Genomic DNA, 20,259 nt, shown 5'->3' on the forward strand with positions numbered 1-20,259 from the left:
TGGAGAGCAGAAGGGGAGGCCAGAGGAGGGCAAGGGCTGCATGCCCACCTGCTCCTGGGGGAAGCCAGGCTTGCCTTGGGGAGAGCCAGCGGCAGCCTCCCTGCAGCTCCAGAGAGCCGCTGCCTGGGTCAAACCTGCAGGGGGGGGGAGGGGGCTTGTTCTAATCAAAGTAAATCAGCTTTGCAGCTTGCCAGGATCCCAACAGGACACCGACTTGCAGATTAGCAGGCTGGACCTTCAAGAGCGACAGGCATTTCTGGCCACCTCCCTTCTGGAAGGCAAACTTTTCTCAAGCAGCCTGAGTTGACAGGCACAGAACAGTACAGAGTTAAATGTTTTTAAAGCCTTAAAGAAATATCCATGCTTCAAGTGATGAAAGACGCTTGCCTGTTTCTCAAACAAACAGAGGCCTCTTCAGCTTGCTTCTCCTTGCCTGCCAGCTCCTTTTGATCCTGCTCCCCCCACCTGCACACTTTGACCTTCAGGGGTAAGAGGGCCCTGGCATGGAATGCAGCAAAGCTGGTGCTACTCGCCCCCCCCCCCCCAGGCCAGGCCTCAAAGCTAACCCCCCCCCCAAGAGCAGCCGCAGCCTCCCCTATGGAGGCTCATCCTAGCCACTCCTTGCAACAAGCTGAGCAGAGAGAAACAAATGCTACTGCTAATAATAATAATAATAATAATAATAATAATAATAATAATAATAATAAAATATTTGTATCCCGCCCTCCCCAACCAAAGCTGGGCTCAGAGCGGCTAACAAGTAAAAATAGCACAGTGTACATAAAATCACACAGTCAATTAATTAAAATACATTCTAAAATCAATTCAGAATCAAATTCATGGCAACCATTGGGGTAGAGTTCTATGAGGATTACAGAAGGAGAGAGGGGGTCAGACTGTGCCTTGGCCAAAGGCCTTGTGGAACAGCTCTGTCTTGCAGGCCCTGCAGAAAGATGTCAAGTCCCGCAGGGCCCTAGTCTCTTGGGACAGAGCGTTCCACCAGATTGGGGCCACGGCCGAAAAAGCCCTGGCTCTGGCCGAGGCCAGCCTAACCTCCCTGTGGGCCAGGATCTCCAAGATGTTTTTATTTGAAGACCATAAGGTCCTCTGTGAGACATACCAGATGAGGCAGTCCCGCATGTACAAGGGTCCTAGGCTGCATAGGGCTTTAAAGGTTATAACCAGCACCTTAAACCTGACCCTGTACTCCACTGGGAGCCAGTGCAGCTGGTATAGAACCGGGTGAATGTGATCCTGTGGCGAAGACCCCGTAAGAAGATGACCGCTGCGTGGATCACAGTCCACCCAGGGGCAAAAAGCAAGGAAGCTGTGCATGAGATCGGAAGAAGTCTGGTGTTTCTGAGGAGGGGGCTGAGATACGCTGCATGACACACTCTCTGTCCTGAGGAATTGAACCAGGAGAACCCCCGGAGGAAGGTGCTGTTTGAAACCCGCCACAGGGCATTTGCTGAAATGGAAGAGGGGCAATGGACCGCCCTGGAAAGACAGGTGAGCCCTGGATCCTGGAGGCAGAGCCTACCTTGGAGTTCCTGTTGACCAGGCAGCCCAGCTCTCCTGGCATGTCGGCGTGCCGGATGTCCACGTCGTGAGGAGACACAAACACTTTGGCGTGGTGCAGATCAAAGAATTCCACTTCCGTCAGGCCCACCCTGGTGGCGTTGCCCCAGTTGGAGAGGATCTCCACAGTGATGTAGATGGCATCCCGGACCTCCCTCTCTAATTCCAGCTGGCCCTAGGAGGGTGAAAACTGAGAGGCTGCCATTACAGACGCTGATGCCCCAAGGGGAGCAGCAGGAAGGCGAGGGGAAAGGGCCTTGCCACATGGCTCCTCTGCCCTATGCCACGCACAGAGCAAATCGCGCAGCCATGCAGAGGGATCCGTTACTGAGCCTGCCATCCCAACCCTGGCGCGGCCCGTCTGCCTAGAGCTCCTGGGGCCTTCATCCCACCTGGGGTCATTTCACTTCCACTACTGATTTCTATGGGGCCTGGGGAAGAGGATGACTCGATGGCACAGCTGTGGCTTCTGCCACTCACAAAAGCCTCCTTCCCTACCAGCACTGGTGAGCTGCGGCAGGAAGACTGGCTCTCAATCTCTTGCAGCACTTTCAGAAGTTTCTTCTGTTGCCTGAAATAGGGAGCAGAACATTCACAGGTCAGACTCTGGAGGAAGTCCCAAGATGGACAACTGAAGGCCCAACTCGGCTATTGCCCTGATTGCTGCACAGCCTGACCCTTCAGGCAAAGACCTGGACCACCTGGAGAATGAGGTGCAGCTCTGCTGACTCGGCTGAGGATGGGCAAGATCTGGGCTACCTTGCCGAAGATTGGACATGCTCTCAAGAGTTAGCAAACTGGCCTGAAACTCAAGGTCTGTTCCAGGATAATTTTTGTTTAGGAGCAGCTAGGAATGTGTCCCCCTCGGGTATGACACCGTGTTCCCCGCTTGCAGGCATTCTGGGCCTGGACACTTCCATGTGCTGAGCCCAGTCCCCAGACACCCCTCTCTTGCCAGGCATTAGGGGAGGAGAGCCAATGGCCCCGGCAGCTCATCTCCAACCTGAGAATCGGCCCCACAATGGACCGCAACCTCTGCCCCCCGTCTACACATCCTGGATGGCACCAATGCCATCACCCCGTGAGCCGGCGCTTCTTCAACATGGACAGGAAGACAAGGGGACCCAGCAGAGACAGGGGAAGGCATGGGGATCCATCTGGACCTGGGTGCTTGCTTGCACATACCAGACCCCTCCTCCCGCTTGGCTCAGAATTCCCCCTGGAAAAGGATTCAAAATAAACCCACACAGCCACCTGTTTCCTAGGTGCCCAATCCTCTCCATGGCCGTGGAGACGACGCTTCCCTCCTGCCGCTTTTGAGGAGGCTCATTTGTTGCAGACGCAGGTGGCAAAGGCGACGGCAGCTGCGAGAGGGGAAAACGCAAACACAACAGGTCACGGGGTTGCCAACACCCCCTCTGGGAGCTCCAGAACAAGCTTAGGCTGAAGCATCTAGGACGACAACCTGGCCATGCATTTGCAGGGGGGCACTTTGGTAACCAAAGGTAAGGGAGTCACTTGCCAGTCACATGTGCACCACTGTTCATCTTTAGAGGGCTCAGGGGGACACTCCCTTCATGTACGGATCACCCAGGAGCCTGGCAGTCGAAATGTCGTGCTTCCTCCCTCTTGTGGGCTGCCTGAGGTTAAGGGCAATGTGGCCCTCCCTCCCAAGATAGCCGACAGGAGCCAGCGGGATGGGCGCTGAACCCTTCCTCAACAATGGCAACAGGACAGCAACTCTCCACCACACTGGAGGGCAGAGACTAGCTCAAGGATAGAAGGGCAAGCGCCCTCCTGCAACGCTGCTCTCTGCCACCCAGCAACTGCAACCTCAGGCAACTGCTTCACTGCACCTGCTGGTGGGGCTGGCCCTGTAGAGAACTCCAGGTGGTTAAAGGACACCTGGCTGCCAGGTTGTTCCTCCTCCACCACCATGGGATCTGCCCTATATCTTGATTTCAGTTGTCTCTACACTAGGGTTGCCATACGTCCAGATTTTCCTGGACATTTATTTTTCTTCTTTTTTCTGCTCCCTTTTTTCAATTTTTTTTGTTTCCTTTTCTCTTTCTCTGTTTTTGTTTTTATTTGGTTTATTTTATCTTATTGTATTATGAAAAAACTTTAATAAAACCTTTTTTAAAAATAAAAATTTTTTTTCCAGTAGCACCTTAAAGACCAACTAAGTTAGTTCTTGGTATGAGCTTTCGTGTGCATGCACACTTCTTCAGATACACACGAAAGCTCATACCAAGAACTAACTTAGTTGGTCTTTAAGGTGCTACTGGAAAAATTTTTTTTATTTTGACTATGGCAGACCAACACGGCTACCTATCTACTACTGGAACCTTTTTTTAAAAAAGAGAAAGAAGAAGAAATACTCAAAGAGAAGAGAGTCCAAGATGGATGGGAGTTTCTTAAAGATGAAATACTGAAGGCACAAAGGCAGACAATCACAGCAACAAAGAAAAGTGAGAGGCACGTTTTACAGATGAGTTGAGAGGTAAGAAGGGAATGTATAAGAAATGGAAGAAAGGGGAAATCACAAACAAGGAGTGTACACAAGAACCAGATGCACAAATAAAAGATGGGGGACACCTGGCTTACTAGCAGTACATGTGAAAAGGATCTAGGGGTCTTGGTGGATCAAAAGCTTAACATGAGTCAGCAGTGCGATGCAGCAGCAAAAGAAGCTAATGCAATTCTAGGCTGCATCGGTAGAAGGCTGGTGTCCAGATCAAGGGAAGGAATAGTCCCACTCTATTCTGCCTTGGTCAGACCACACCTGGAATACTGTGTCCAATTTTGGGCACCATCATTTAAGAAGGAAGTTGACAAGCTGGAAGGTGTGCAGAGGAGGGCAACTAAAATGACCAAGGGTCTGGAAACCAAGCCTGATGAGGAACAGTTGAAGGAGCTGTGTAGGTTTAGCCTGGAAAAGAGGAGGCTGAGAGGAGATATGATTGCAATCTTCAAATATCTCAAGGGCTGTAATATGGAGCAAACTTGTTTTCTGCTGCTCTGGAGGGTAGGACTCGAACCCATGGATTCAAGTTGCAAGAAAGGAGATTCTGACTAAACATCAGAAAAACTTTCGGACAGTAAGAGCTGTTTGACTGTGGAACAGTCTCCCTTGGGAGGTGGTGGCCTCTCCTTCCTTGGAGGCTTCTAAGCAGAGGTTGGATGGCCATTTGTCAGGGATGCTTTAGTTAAGATTCCCGCATTGCAGGGAGTTAGACCCTTGGGGTCTTTTCCTACTCTACAATTCTACGATTCTATGATCCCGCCCTCTCTGCTTGCACTTTTGGGGGGGAGCAAAGTTTGTGTTCCTTTTGGTTCTTCTCATTTGGACAAGACTTCCGTCTGAGGGCTTCTTTGCCTCTGCCTGTTAACCATGCTGGCGTCCTCTTGGCCCTAGAGCTGCCTTTCCTGATCTGCACTACACTCTCCAGTTGAGCTTTTATACAACTCCTGAGCAATTCCAGTGATTTGTCCCTCTTGACTCTGCCTTTTTAGCAGCCTCCTCGTTTCGGGAGAGTTTCCTCATTTGAAATCAAGTGTGACTCCGTGGCAGTGGCTGGCAACAGGCAGGCAGAGACAGTGCAATGAAGCAGGAGGCTTCTCTCCCCAGCTGCTGTCCCAAATCACTGCCACTTTAGCACATCTGCTGGTAGAAGCAAATGCATTTCATGCCCAGGGGCATTGCCCTAAATTTACCTCTGCATCCTCCTATTCCCATGCAGTGGATGAAGCCACCTTTGACTGTTCAAACTTTCACTTTTGATAAAATATTTTGCCTCTCCTGTCAACCAGCCCAAGGAACTGCCCCTCTCGTTTTCCAAACAACCCCTTCCTTTTGCTAAGTCACACCAGCTGACTACATTCGGGATCAGGCAGTGGGAGGAGCTCGCTCTCCATTGCCATGAAACCGCCAGTCATACAAACTCTTCCAGGGCTGCCCTCAGCAGCTGGGAAGGGGTTTGCAGTCCTCAGCGTGGCACTGGCAGTTTATCTGTCAGCAGAGAAAGCTTGCAATGGGCAGGGCGAGGGTGGGGTGGGTGTACACAGGGAGCGCCAACTCGCTTGGTGGGGAGAGAGACGGCTTCTGCTACTGACCTCAGCAGAAGCGGCTGGCTCCAGCTCAGCCCTCAGGGGCCCAGCCAGCAGCTGCCTGCAGAGCAGCTCCTTCTGGAGGGTCTCGTTTTCTGCCTGCACCGCCTTCAGGACCACAGAAGCCGAGAGCACAGGGTCTTTTTTCTCACACACGTTCTTCCGGGTGGCTGAGAGAGGCCTTTCGGATCGGCTGATTGGCCCTGGTGCCCAAAAGAAGCAGAAAAGACTTTCTGACCATTTTCTCAAAGCGCAAGTGAGTTCCGCCCCAAGCTAAGGCTGAAAGGGCTCCTATGCCACAGGATAGGAAATGCCCAGAGGAGGAAGAGGGAGCATGTCTTGTATGTGATGCACAGCAAGTAAACCCAGGGCTCTCCTATGTACCCCCCAGGGCAGGATATGGAACCTTCTCCCTGGCACAAGCCTCCAGCCCCACAAGGATGTCAGAGAGGTCAAAACAGCTGCCGCCCACCTCCTGCCATTTCCCCTAAACTAACAATCTGCTGGGTGCAAGGATGTGACTCCAGACATAGAGCAAAGAGCTGAGGTGGCTCCACTCAGGTCTGAGCAGCAGAGGGAGAAGAGGACAGTCAGGGCCCTGTGCCATTTCCGCCAAATGGGGAGGGAAACCTGCCAAGGAAGAGGCAGAGAAGGCATGAAGGAAGAGACAGCAGCTCAGGGGAAGCAGAGGAGGAGGAGGAGGAGGAGGAAGGCAGGGCAGCCGCTTGAGAAGGTAAGGATTCAGCTGAAAAGGGGGGACACAGCAAAGAGGGAAGAAGGTAAACAGAGTAGCCTTTTGAGGAGTTTGCAAGCTGTAGAGAGGGGTGGAGTCAAGAGGCATTTCTCTGCTGACAGGGCTGCTGGGGCATATGTGAAAGCTGAGCTCTTTGAGAAAGAGCAAGGCAGAAAGAGCCGGAGAAACCTGTGAAGGGCTGTTTCTGGAGAACAATCTGAAGTCAGATTTGAGCAAGACGGCGACTTCTGAGGGCTGGTGGCTGCTTTGCAAGCCAGTCTTCCCAAACACTGGCGTGCTCTTGGGGGTTCTACATCCGTGCCGTGCAATGCTTGAAAATGCTATGCCACAAGAGAAAGACGTCAGTCGCCTGCCAAGAGGCATGCCCAAGTCACACGCCCTTTCCTCTCTTCTCTCTGCAAGGAAGGCTTTGTGTGCCTCACTAATGAGATCCCAAGGGGCTCCCCCGCGAGATGGTGATACATGACAACGAGAGCATGAATGCAAGCAAGCAGCACAGCCAGCTGGGCCCTTGCGAGGCAACAGGACCTGCCTGTGGTCCCTTTCTATCCTCACGGCAGGCAGGCCCCTCCTGCAGCCTCTGTCTCTCCTCAATCTTTTAGGCGTTGCAATGAAACAACCACCATCTCCCTTACTGGAGGGCGTCTGTTCCTGATCCTCCTGGTGCAGGCACCCAGCGGAGAGCGGCCGACCCACTTGGCTACCAGGCTTGGTGGGGACGTAGGTCTCAGCGCTGCCCTTCCTTTTTGCAGAGAGGCTCCGCTCCTTCTTCATGTCTACGGAAAGACAAACAGAAGTGATGCCTTCCTTGAGGCGCTCATGGGGAGTGGAAGAGGCAAAGGCAATCAGGAACTCCCCCAGGTACACAGGAGGCCACTGTTTCTCAGACGCTGCCTATTTTGGTACCATGAGAGAGTGGGAGTGGTGGAAAACAAGGCTAAGCCCATCACCTTCCACCAGCACATCCACAGTCAAACAAGACAAGACACAAAAAGGGAAAGGGGGATTGGCAGAATTCTCTACAAGCAACACAAAATAAACTCTCTCTTTCCTCTCTGGTCCAAGGCAGGCAGTTAGCCCCCTCTGGACTTACTTTGGCAGTTGGGCTTGAATTCCAGCACAAGGAGAGAGGAGGGCGCAGCTGCTGCTGGGGAGTCTCCTGCGTTGCTGAGGAGAAGCCCAGTGCCTTCTTCAGAAGACTCAAGGGGCTCCTCTGCCTCCGAGGCCCCTGCAGGCACGTCCTCCTCCACAGAGTCAGAGGTCTCCCCTTCCGAGCAATCTTCCTCCATCCTCTTCTGATTCACGCTGAACTCCAAGGTCTGGCGGAGTTCCTGCCACAAAATTCCAGAGAGCCATGTTGAAAATCTCACAATAAAAAAAGGATCCAAATCAAGGCTGCTACCTGGTATCCATTTACCTTGCAGAAAACCTCAGTAAACTCAATGTGACTCTGCTCTGGGTTGACGTATGTAAGATTCTGCTATAAATCCCCTTCCGTATCCAACATGCTGCGACAATGAAGAGGTGCAGGGTGAATCAAAGTCTGGCCAGCAGGGGGCAGCGGCTGTTGCTGGGAGCTGTTAGCTCTATGCAGGTCCCAGGAACACCCAGAATCACAGCTAGGAGAACTCAGGTGAGTCACCCAGCCAAAAGAAAGCACAGCTTGCAGAATGAAGCTCAAATCCTCAGTTCTCTGCACCCCTTGTTCTACCAGAGCTTGTTTATTTCTTCCTCATCCCTTTTTCCTTGTGTATTTTGTTGTTTAGACTCAGCCTTAGAGGACTGTCTTACCGGTGATCATTGCAAAGTCACTCTGGGAGACTTTTTGACTGAACAAGAGGGATGAGTCTTGCCGAGCCCTGGCCTGTGACCCGACACAGAGTCCTCAGAGGACGATCCAAGCACCCTACAGGTCGAGGACCCTGAGCAGCAGGCAGGGCCCCCTGGACCTGAGGATCGCCCTGAGAGGTCCTTCAGATTGACATCTAACAAAAAAACCCTAGAACCACCAGAGGAGGTGGAGCCACCCCACAGGCCTCGAGCGCATCAGGGCCAAAAGCTTCAGGTCCAGTTCAAAGAGCCCTGGCATGTCTGTGCCTATGGACACAGGGTCACTGGTCTCCTTGTGAGGTGGGTGTCTACTCATGATTAAGCAATCCCCGATATTCCTTCACAACCAGCAGCAGCGCTCAGTGTGTGGTCTAGGAGGTCAAGGTACATAAGGCCTTCCTCTTAAGTCTTCCAGTTTTGGGAAACAATGCAGAGTGCTGACCCCTTGTTGCTTACAGCTCGAGTCTAGTCTGCCTTGCTGTGCCTTGCCTGGCCTCCCTGGGGTATTATTGACCTGGGACTCTTTCTGGACCTTGACTCCGGATCAGGTCTGGACCTAGACTGATGCTCTGCACTTTGCCTTGGTTTGAACGGACTGTGCTGCATGAGCAATCCTGTCCTGGTTGGAGAGTACTTGGATGGGACCCCTCCCTGCCACAGCCATTGAGGGCATCCTTGGGAGAATGACACAGGTAAAAAGGCTGTCAATAAATAGGACAGCATGCAGATGAGGGAGACCGTGAGTGCAACCCTAAACACGTTTACCAAGCCATAAGCCTGATGGAACACTTGCAGTAAACAGACCTAGGGTTGTGCAGTACGAGAAAAACCAAAGGCTATTGAGGGAGAAAGACCCCTCTCTCTTTCCCAACAGGGGATCGAGGATGGGCTGTCATTGTCGGGGGGGGGGGCACCTATGAAGAGCTCCTGCCCAAGTCCAGGAGAGCTTTTGATTCATCTCGTCAGGGTTCTGGAGATGCTGCCCACCAGGCAAACCCAAGGCTACCTTCATGTCCTCCATGCTGAGAAGCAACTCTTCCCTTTCAGCATAATTGCTCATTCTTTGTTTTGCCCCTGGAACAGAGAGGATGTAGCCACTGGGGATTGTGCTTTCTGGAGATTTGAGACTCTGGAAACAGACAGAGAAGTAGCAGTAAATAAACTTCCTGATGCTTCTCTGCTTAGGAGAGGCAAATTGCCAAGAGCAAACCCTGGGGATGCTGCCAACATCCACCAGACTTCATTTCCGACACTCTGCAGGGCAAGGTAATCATCTTGGAGGCAGTTTCTGTCAGGGAGAAAAAACACCACACTTGCAAAAACTGATGAGAGGGGAGGAAGTTAGAGGTGCAACATCTTGTGCAAGCTTGGTGTTCTTCACAGAGCACCAGCAAATGATACAGGTTCCCTGCGACATGTTCCTTCTTCCTTGGCTGCAACCTGAAACCTGTACAGCATCTGGCAGGCCTCCTTGGAATGTCTCCTGCTTCTTTCCACATTCCACCTAGAGACACTGATCATCCAGCTTTTTTCCTCCTCCACCACTCTTGCTTTGTTTGCCATCAAATCTGACAAAGAGGAGAACTTTTAAGCTTGCACGCAATTTGGCATTCTGGTGAGCCTAACGCAGCTACTGCCCTAATATGGATTTTTTTACAGTTACCTTAAATATTGTTTAAAGTTGCAGACCACAGTTTAGCACAAATTAAAAACAAATCAGCACAAAGGTAAAGCAGTGCAACAGCTGGTGTTGCTGCTCATGAATTCTAGACCCACAATGGATTCAGAAGTTTTGCTGGAGACATCACCTTCCTGTGAAAGACCCAAGAAGAAATATTTGGAAACGCTAAAATTCCTTGGCTGGGTGGCTAGTTTGAGTCTGTGCATATGTACACACATGTGCAAATGTGTGTGTTTGTGTGTGTGTGTCATGAACTTAAGAAGAAACAAGGCACAAAAATCAATGTAAGACCCCTCTTGGAAGGGAGAATTGTTTCCTGGTGTTAGTGCTAGGGTTTCACCTTCGATAATAAAAGATGCTTTTCGCAAAATGGTGGAGGCACATACCTGGCGAGCGTCATCCTGTTCACCATCACTTGAATGCGAGCTTAGGCTTTCATAAGGTTCAAAATCCTCAGAGTACTCTGAAGGAGGAGAGACACGGAGTCTGGATCCACTTTCTGTTTTGATCTGAACTGCTTTCTAGAAAATGGAAAACCCCATTGTGTGTGTTAAGTTTGACTCTTTTGAGGAATAAACAGGAATCTGCTACTGCCTTCACACTGGCAAGTATCCATTGTAATCCCACCAGCTATTATTTGGCTGATGTTCTGTGCCTGCCCTCGCATCCTCTGGGCTCTGGAATGGCCTTAATCCAGTCTAATGGCCACCATTGCTTTCACACTTTCTCTTGCACGCTTTCGGCCCTACATTAACAAGCTGAATCCCCTAAGCGGGATCGAACCAACAGGCTAGAAGGCTTGATGTGTAGAAGAAGAAGAGGAGGATTTGATATCCCGCTTTATCACTACCCTAAGGAGTCTCAAAGCGGCTAATATTCTCCTTTCCCTTCCTCCCCCACAACAAACACTCTGTGAGGTGAGTGAGGCTGAGAGACTTCAGAGAAGTGTGACTGGCCCAAGGTCACCCAGCAGCCGCATGTGGAGGAGTGGAGACGTGAACCCGGTTCACCAGATTACGAGTCCACCGCTCTTAACCACTACACCACACTGGCTCTCAATGTGAACCTGCAATGTAGGGCTAATATGGTGCAATGGTTAGGTTGAGCGTCAGTCTTGGACTAGGCTACAAACTCAGTGCCCAGCTCTACACTTCCCAAGTTAAACTATCATTTTTCATCTTCATCCTCCAGGGACATTTGTTCCAAATGGGACACTCCTTGGCTCCTGCTGGCTTTCCCCCTCACCCCAGTGATCAGTTTAAAAGCTGCTCTGCCACTTTCCCCAACCAGAATCTGGGGCCATCAAGGAGCAACGTGTGTGCACCTTCCTCCTCCCTACCTGGAGCCACCCTCGGCGCTGGATTTTACTTGGTGCACTTTGCGTGCTCCTCCCTTGTAGGTTGTCGTCGTCGTCTTGCAACAGGGCTCTCAAACTAGAACCTGAAAGGAAATTTGGAGCTGAGTCTTGGAACAAGGAGGGTTCAAAGGCCGTCAAGTGCCATTCCTTGCCCTGAGGCAAGGCTTTCAACACACAAACTCTCCTACAGATTATCATGTGCCCTAAGGACAGAGAGGAACACAGTTCCAAATGTGGGAAAGCCTCACACCATGAGGTTACCGGGACTAGCTGCTCTGTCAGCTCTTGAGCTGCAGGGCAGGTGTATCCTCGGCTGCACTGAAGGCTCCTAGAATTGAGAAACTGTAGGGGGGAGGGGCACACCAGGCAAGGGCTGCCCACGTTGCATGCAGCAGCAGTGCTTTGGGTGCTTCCTTCCTCTCCCAAAATGCCTTCTGTGTCGGCTGACTAGGGAGCAGCGCTGGTAACGGCAGGTATAGGACACCAGGCAGTGAGCCTGGCAGCTTATGTCACAGCTTTCATTAGCAGTATAAGGACCTGAGAATGGGGACTAAAATGGGCAGAGATGATGCTGTAGCATCTTGGAGGCGTTAAAGTCACCTGAAGAGAGTTATTGTAGATGAAATGGGAGGGTGGGGTCAACTAGAACAAAATGCCTTTCCTGAGCCGGTTTCTATTCTAGGCTCTGCACATGGCAGAAAGCCTGTGTGCTCAAACAGAGAAATCGACCCTTCAGTGGCACGATGCAAGGCAGATGGAGTCCGCTTTTTACTGGGTGATTTACTAAAAAGCTAGAGATTCCCTAAAGTCCACCAATGTGTGCCAAATTCACAAATAAGGTGGTGTGATCAGGAGAACCTCTTAAGAGCTGGGGGGTGACTTCTGTGTTGAGCCTTCACTCTTGCTAAAGACCCTTCACTCTTGCCCAAAGTTTTCGTCATTTAAGGATTCTCAAGGCCAGCAGATACGAGGTGGCACACTGGAAAATGACCACCAGCTTACTTCCTGCCTACTCCTGGTGCAATGGTGTTTCAATATAGTTATGTCATGAAGGAACTCACAGTTTCCCCTTGCTGTTCGTGTGCCACTTCTGAAAAAGTTCTGAGGGTTGACTTTCTTGCGGTGGTTGGTTAGTTCTGAGTTCGCTCCGTTCACATACAGAATAAACCCTTGCTCCAGCTGCTCCAGCTTAATCTGCATAGGGTCCTTTCTTCTGAGCTCTTTCAATATCCTAAAATATGCAGCACACCAATTTTCTGATTTGAGGGTTCTCCAAGGATCACGTTCTCTCTACAGAAAATGCTACCGTGACGACTTCTGTGGTGAGGCAGAAGTCTCCACAAAGCCATGATGGAGATCCTCCTACAAATAGCTGAGGAATACCATCCAAATGTGGGGGAGCACCGAGTGAGAGAAGTAGTCTGCTGAAACCTGCCTCTGCTCAGAGTCCAGGGTCTGCTAGATTTAAGGACAATATAGAATCATCTAGCCCTGGAAGGAGGAGTTCCTAGGAATCCCCAAGATGGACTGTTGAGTTTACTAAGCTACTGCTTGCTTTTCTACAAACCTGTTGTTTATTGATATTTTAAATCAATAAGCTGGTTTTCTGCCTTAAAAAATGCTATCCAAGAGCCACCTCCAAGTTCACGTCCTTGTCTGCAGTCTGTTCGTGTAGAGGATTCTTGCAGGAAGATCTAAGCAGGTCTGAGCCAGATTCTTTCCTGGCAGGATTTATTTATTCAAACATTCTTGATGTCAGCTTAAGACAAGTAGTATAGAAATGTATTAATGAATAAATAAATCCTGTCAGGAAAGAATCTGACTCAGAGGTTGCCTGCTTAAGGTGCTGCTTTCTACCCAAGCCTTTGGCCATTAAACAATCTACAGCCTTTTAAAAGTGTGGAGACTATTACTATGGTTTTTGTTTTCTTGTTTTTCATTATGCCATGTTACGTATGCTTTTAATGTTGCACACTACCCTGGGATCTTTGGATAAAGGGTTATATACGAATTGAATGAATGAATGAATGTCCCATTCACAAGAGGCAGTCAAGCAATGCTTCTGCAGCAGATCTCAAAGAATAGGTGTGAATATATGAAGAAAGAAGGTCTTCAGACAGGCTGCTCCCATGTTGTTTAGGGCTTCATACCCTCGCAGTACCACCTTAAGTTTGGGCTGGTAGCATACTGGCCATTAGTGCAAATTCTCTTGGAGTCAATAGCTAGAACAGCATGACTAGGATGTCTTCGTCCAGGAATCACCACGGCTGTCACATCAAAGCTGCTAAAAGCCAGAGAGGCCCCAAGCCTCTAGCAGCAACGATGGCTCAAGCGCGAGCCCATTCAGAGCAGGCAACGGGCCCATCACCCACAAAGCCTCTGACCTGCCAGGATTCACTGGCCCTTGCCCAGCCTCCTGCCATATCTGAAGAGGCAGCAGGCTGCAGACCTAGCCAGGGCCCCCAAAATCTGTTCTCCTGGCCTGCCGGTCATCCTTCAGCCTACCTGTTTCTATGCTGAAGAAATACTATATGTTGATCATGTTTCTCATCAAAGTCAGTCACCATGTCCTTTGGTTAAGCCTGAAACACAGAAACAAAGCAACATTATGCAGGTGCCCTGGGCGGGGTTTATAAAGCTGTCCACATTGGAGGCCGCCACTCTATCCCCTTTGGAGTAAATTCCAGTTTAATTTGGCTCCGGATAAAGCAATTCCTTCCAACTGTCCTGAATAATCGCCCAACATTCAGCTTCATCGGCTGGCACATGTCGCCCTGCAAATCCAATGCCTGACATTCTGCCTCAGCTGCCTAAGTAGTTGGTGCCCACATGCTGGTTGTGTTCTTGTTTGGGGGGGGGGAGCAGGGAGTCTGCTGCAGGGGGGGTGCCTGGCTTTGGGGGTGCCCATGGTGGTGCTCCTTCAGCCTACCGGTGAATTTATCGTGCCCAAAGTGGCACCTCTCCTAACAGAACCCTTGCGCAAGCTGAGTGGGTGCAGCTGTGGCGCTGCCTCTTGGGGGGCCAGGCCATCATTCCCCATCCTGGTGCTGCCCTCCAGATGCTGCTGGACTCCAACTCCCATCAGCCTTTGGAACTCCCTGCCTAGAGGAGCCAGGCTGCTCCCTCCTTGCTGTCCTTCCGCAGACAGGCAAAGGCCTTCTTTTTCAAACAGGCTTTTGGGAACAGACTGTTTTCAAGGAAAGGGCTGGTGCCATGCTGTTGTCATGGTAATTATTTGCATGGTTTTAATTCTATTAATGCTTGATGGCTTTTGAGAGGGAGTTTTTCTTCAAAGAATCATAGAATTGTAGAGTTGGGAGGAACCACAAAGGTCATCCTAGCCCATCGAGGAAGGGCTTCTTCTACGTTTGTAGCTGTTAATTTATGTGTAAACCACCTTGAGAAAAAAAGCAGGGTGTGTGTGTGTGTGCATATATATATATATATATATATATATTTGCTTTCGTAGATTTTCACGGGTACAGGAATGTAGGTTTTGGTGTCTTCGGGTGTCTTCCCGTGTAAGAGTTGGGGTGTCTAGGCGACGTTTCGACGAGGTCTCACTCGTCATCTTCAGGCTGGTGCTTTCGGCTTCTTGTTACTAGAACATATATATATATATATATATATATATATATATATATATATATATATATATATATATATATATATATTTGCTTTCGTAGATTTTCACGGGTACAGGAATGTAGGTTTTGGTGTCTTCGGGTGTCTTCCCGTGTAAGAGTTGGGGTGTCTAGGCGACGTTTCGACGAGGTCTCACTCGTCATCTTCAGGCTGGTGCTTTCGGCTTCTTGTTACTAGAACAGAGCAGGATCTCAGTGTTTGAGTTCCTATAAATACTGTTGAGGGGGTGTGGTGTATAGCCTCCAACGTTCTGGGCAGAGAGGAAGTTCCTAGGTTAATGTGCCTTTTCTTCTTTTGTTCATTAATTACTTGAGGGATATCTTGAGTGATTACTTGAGTGATATTCTGAGTACCACTTAGGAGGGTCATTAGGTGTGGATTAGTTGCTAAAGCTTTCGTGTCTTGACCTCTTGACCTTGTAAAGAGTTTTTTCTGAGAAGATGGCTGTACTGCACTTAGTTGTGCTCTGGCTTGGCTTCGTGTATAGGGGCGAGCTGTGGTTTTGTGCCCTGTGCCAGCCAGATCTGTGTAGGGATTGCAGGGGGGTGCAGCATCCGGAGGTGCCACTGTGGTTTGGCTACTGGGTGGTGTCTGTAATTTATCTGTGGAGAGGGTCTGGGTTTGGGTCTGGTGTGGTTGATTGGAGATGGCGTTCTGTGTGCCTCTGGTTCTGGTGTCGGTTTTTGTGGGGAGGGCTAATTTCCAGATGTCTGGCAGGCGGGACGTGTCGTCACGCTTGTTCATGTTGTGAGGGTGTTTCTCTATCTCGATGGCTTCCATGATTATTCTCTTGTGGTGATGTTCCATGTTAAAGAGCAATTTGGAATCTGCAAAATTAATTTCGTGTCCTGTTTCTTTCATGTGTTGGTAAAGAGAGGAAGTTTTTTCTTCTTTTTTGACGGCATTCTTGTGTTCTGCGATACGTGCATTTATTCGTCTGTTTGTTTGTCCAATGTACGTGGCTGGGCAGACTTTGCAGGGTATTTCATAGACCCCTTGGTTTTCTAACTGGATTTTATCTTTTGGGTTTCTGAGGATATTGGCTATTTTTTGGTTGGTGCAAAAGGCTGTTTTGATATTGTGTTTATGGAGGATTTTGCTAATTTTATCTGTAGTGCCCTTGATATAAGGAAGGAGGGCCATGCCATTGTTTTCTTCTGTGTCTTGGTTTTTGGGGGGTGTTTCTTTTTGGATTAGCTTCGTAACCCTGTTTTGCTGGTATCCGTTGGCGATTAACACATTTGAGAGATTCTGTAACTCAGTTGTCAAGTGGTCTTTGTCAGCCATAGATAAATTACAGACACCATCCAGTAGCCAAACCATAGTGGCACCTCCGGATGCTGCACCCCCCTGCAATCCCTACACAGATCTGGCTGGCACAGGGCACAAAACCACAGCTCGCCCCTATACACGAAGCCAAGCCAGAGCACAACTAAGTGCAGTACAGCCATCTTCTCAGAAAAACTCTTTACAAGGTCAAGAGGTCAAGACACGAAAGCTTTAGCAACTAATCCACACCTAATGACCCTCCTAAGTGGTACTCAGAATATCACTCAAGTAATCACTCAAGATATCCCTCAAGTAATTAATGAACAAAAGAAGAAAAGGCACATTAACCTAGGAACTTCCTCTCTGCCCAGAACGTTGGAGGCTATACACCACACCCCCTCAACAGTATTTATAGGAACTCAAACACTGAGATCCTGCTCTGTTCTAGTAACAAGAAGCCGAAAGCACCAGCCTGAAGATGACGAGTGAGACCTCGTCGAAACGTCGCCTAGACACCCCAACTCTTACACGGGAAGACACCCGAAGACACCAAAACCTACCTACATATATATATATATATATATATATATATATATATATATATGCAGGTTTTGGTGTTTTCGGGTATCTTCCCGTGTAAGAGTTGGGGTGTCTAGGCGACGTTTCGACGAGGTCTCACTCGTCATCTTCAGGCTGGTGCTTTCGTCGAAACGTCGAAACGTCGCCTAGACACCCCAACTCTTACACGGGAAGATACCCGAAAACACCAAAACCTGCATTCCTGTACCCGTGAAAATCTACGAAAGCAAATATATATATATATATATATATATATATACACACACCGTATTTTTCGCCCTATAGGACGCACTTTTTCCCCTCCAAAAATGAAGGGGAAATCTGGGTGCGTCCTATGGGGCGAATGCAGGCTTTAGCTGAAGCCTGGAGAGCGAGAGGGGTCGGTGCGCACCGACCCCTCTCGCTCTCCAGGCTTCAGGAAGCTCTGCGCAACCCTCGGGAGACCTGCTCTGAGGGTTGCGCAGAGCTGCCTGCAGTCCCCGGCTCAGCACAGCTCTGCGCGGCCATCGGGAGCGGGGCGCTAAGTCCCGCCCCGCTGGGGATGGTGGCGCAGAGCTGCCTGTCGTGCGGGGACTGCAGGCAGATCTGCGCAGGCATCCCGAGCGGGGCGCTAAGTCCCGCCCCGCTCGGAATGGCGGCGCAGAGCTGCCTGCCGTGCCAGGACTGCGCACTTCTCCCCATCGCCAGCCCCACAAGCTCGGGGGACAGCGGGGAGGCAGAGCGTGCCTTCCCACTGTTCCCCGACCTGGTTCTTCCAGCCCCACACCTGGGGGGGAAATAATTTTTTTCCCCTTTATTCCCCCCCCCAAAAAAAACCTAGGTGCGTCCTATGGGCCGGAGCGTCCTATGGGGCACAAAATATGGTATATATAGACAATAGTTTGGTTTGGCATCTGTCTGTCTCAGGAGACAAAAGGGGAGTGCACCATTGCGGGTGAGGTTGAACTAATAAGTCAAAATAATAATGATAACGATAATCATATAACTAAAAGAGCATCTCCACCCCCCATTGTTCAGTCTGGACCCTGAGGTCCCGATCCAAGGGCCTTGTGGTGGTTCCCTTACTGTGAGAAGCGAGTGGAATGACATCCCACAGATGACAAGGAAATAAACAACTATCAGACTTTTAGAAGACATCTGAAGGCAGCCCTGTTTAGGGAAGTTTTTAATGTCTGATGTTTTATAGTGGGTTTTTTAAATAATAATTTTAATTAGTTTTACATATAATCACATTGCGTAACATCATATCCTCTTATTAAATCTTATTATTGAGGACTTCCCTCTCCCCTGCCTAACAGTTTACAAACTTAAATTTTGCATCACTGCATTTCACTCTCTTTCCTATTCATGTTATATCATTACCTAAAGTTATTACATTACTCATCCTGAATAGGTAGTAATTTCATCTTGCAAATCTTTTTTATCGTGTTTTTAATATTTTTTTATCGTGTTTTTAATATTCTGTTGGGGGCCGCCCAGAGTATACATAAATTATCATCATGATTGTTATGATGATGATGATGATTAATTACGACCAGTCCCTGCGGCCAGCACGGCCAGTGGTGTCAGCGGTGGGGCTGCCGGTGGGGAGGGGAGTCCGGGGCGCCCGGAGGCCTGTGGAGCCGCCCGCCCCCCCCCCGCTCCTCCCCCCGCGCCCTTTCCCCCTCGCCCCCTACCCCGTCGCCCCGCACTCGCCGGACCCTCCCGGGGGCGCCGCGGCCCTGGCAGGCGCGGCGGGGCTCACTCCATCCTCCTCTTCCTCCTCCTCCTCTTCGTCTTCCTCTTCCTCGCCCGGCTGCCAGGCGCCGCTGTTGGGCCGTTGCCATGGAGACCCCGCGGGAAGCGGCGCTCGGAGGGGCGCGTCACTTCCGGCGCGCCGGAAGGAGGGCGGGCGAGGCGCCATGGAGGCGCTGTGGGCCGCGCTGGGCGAGGTGGCGCTGGAGGGCCTGGACGGCGCGACCCCCGGGGCCCTCTGGGAGCGCCTGGCCGGCCGCGTGCCGCCCTTCCCGCTGCCCCTCGAGCGCGACGTCCGGCAGCTCCTCTGGGCCTCGCTCGCCGCGCACGCGCAGCTCCGCTTCTACCTGCTCCCTCAGCCCAGGCCGCCGCTGCACCTCTACGACCGGTGAGCCGGGAGGGGTCATCTAGGCCAGCCCCCTTGCAGGAGCGGGGGGGGGCGACCCCCGAGCCTCTCGGGAAGGAAAGCCGAGCGGATATCTCTCCCCCCCCCCCCGGTCAGGAAGCTCTTCCCAAGGGCTCGGGTGTCATTCACCTTTCTAGTCCTGGGGAGGCCCTGGCCTGGTTCCGCCAAGGTGCGGAAAAAGGAGTTTGGGATAAGATTGGCGGTATCCTAGTGCCCCCAATGCTCCAGTTCTCTAAGGAAAAAAAGGTGTTAGGACTGTATACCTTTGAGTACCCCCAGGAAAGAAGCCACAGAGTTCCACTCTACAGATCTGTGTTGCCATCATGCAGTGCCAGATTTACATATAAGCTAAACAAGCTATAGCTTAGGGCCCCACTCTTGGCCCCCCCCCAAAAAAAATGTAAAGAAAAAAACTGGATGTACATTTCCAAAATATAAATTAAAAAACAGTAAAATAAAACCTACCTACGGCAACAGTGTTTTGTGTTGTGTAGGTTCCTATGATATAAGTCATGGGCCCCACCTGCTAGCCTGCTCCCTAAAAGATCACTGGTTTGCTAATTTCTATATATAGGGTGCCTACATTCTGCGTGTGCAAATGGCTTTAGATATTAGGTCCATCAATTACTATATAGCATATCTTCAACACAAAAAACAGTGACCATTTGTTGTTGACAAAGTACAGCTGGACATAATCAAGGGCCCCATTACCTTCAGGAGCTTCGGGCCACATCAAACCTAAATCCAGCCCTGTCATCATGTTTTGGGATGTGCTGTGTACAGTTCTGGTTGCCTCTCCTCGAAAAGGATATTATAGGAACTTCAGAAAAGGGTAATGAAAATGAGACAAGGACATGATGGAGCGGCTCCCCTATGAGGAAAGGTTTGTTTAGAGGAAATGAGGGGAGCTTCTTTAAAAAAAACCAAAAAACTAACCCGCTGCAAATCTTGGGCAGGCAGGCAGGCTGGGGTTGAGAAGAACTAATTCTCTTCTTCTCATTTTAGGTATGAAGAAATTGATCTTGAAACAGGAATACTGGAGACAAAGAGAGATCCTGTTCCTTTAGATGACATTTATCCTGTGCACATGATTTTGGATCACCCTGAAGGCATTCAGGGTTCGTGCCAGTATTTTAAAGAGAGGCTGGATATTACTGACCTGGTCAGAACAAAAGACCTACGGCCCCTTTGCACATATACAGAAGCTTATGAGAAGTGAGTAAGCGTTTGCTAGTTGCTTTTGCGCCAGGCTCTCTATTGGTGGGGAAGATGTCTGCAGAGTGGGCAAGTGGAGCAGGACTGTTGAATTTATTCCG

The 20,259-nt window shown here is 50.2% G+C and overlaps 2 protein-coding genes across 10 annotated transcripts in view; one reads left to right on the top strand and one right to left on the bottom strand.

The window, feature by feature from the left end:
* KATNIP (katanin interacting protein) overlaps window positions 1–18,631 on the bottom strand; it is a 35,730-nt gene extending 17,099 nt beyond the window's left edge. For 2 of the 7 annotated variants that reach the window (XM_081170742.1, XM_081170736.1), the window contains exons 1-12: window positions 18,480–18,627; window positions 13,816–13,892; window positions 12,372–12,541; window positions 11,293–11,393; window positions 10,340–10,474; window positions 9,279–9,401; window positions 7,536–7,773; window positions 7,078–7,218; window positions 5,662–5,891; window positions 2,833–2,942; window positions 2,077–2,149; window positions 1,541–1,753 (exon numbers count right to left, since the gene is read on the bottom strand). In XM_081170742.1, coding sequence (XP_081026868.1) covers window positions 1,541–1,753; window positions 2,077–2,149; window positions 2,833–2,942; window positions 5,662–5,891; window positions 7,078–7,218; window positions 7,536–7,773; window positions 9,279–9,401; window positions 10,340–10,474; window positions 11,293–11,393; window positions 12,372–12,541; window positions 13,816–13,877 — 1,596 coding nt within the window. In that variant the 5' untranslated portion in view covers window positions 13,878–13,892; window positions 18,480–18,627. Of the gene's footprint in view, window positions 1–1,540; window positions 1,754–2,076; window positions 2,150–2,832; window positions 2,943–5,661; window positions 5,892–7,077; window positions 7,219–7,535; window positions 7,774–9,278; window positions 9,402–10,339; window positions 10,475–11,292; window positions 11,394–12,371; window positions 12,542–13,815; window positions 13,893–18,165; window positions 18,185–18,214; window positions 18,234–18,479 lie in introns of those variants that run through there. The other 5 variants (XM_081170738.1, XM_081170737.1, XM_081170741.1 and 2 more) reach the window with 5 other exon arrangements.
* Window positions 18,632–18,689: 58 nt separating this feature from the next.
* Window positions 18,690–20,259, top strand: part of GTF3C1 (general transcription factor IIIC subunit 1) — a 39,764-nt gene continuing 38,194 nt past the window's right edge. For 2 of the 3 annotated variants that reach the window (XM_081170728.1, XM_081170729.1), the window contains exons 1-2: window positions 18,690–18,925; window positions 19,949–20,158. In XM_081170728.1, coding sequence (XP_081026854.1) covers window positions 18,705–18,925; window positions 19,949–20,158 — 431 coding nt within the window. In that variant the 5' untranslated portion in view covers window positions 18,690–18,704. Of the gene's footprint in view, window positions 18,926–19,948; window positions 20,159–20,259 lie in introns of those variants that run through there. The other variant, XM_081170730.1, reaches the window with a different exon arrangement.

This window comes from Podarcis bocagei (assembly GCF_964188305.1).
Source record: "Podarcis bocagei genome assembly, chromosome: 14".
Lineage (NCBI taxonomy): Eukaryota > Metazoa > Chordata > Lepidosauria > Squamata > Lacertidae > Podarcis > Podarcis bocagei.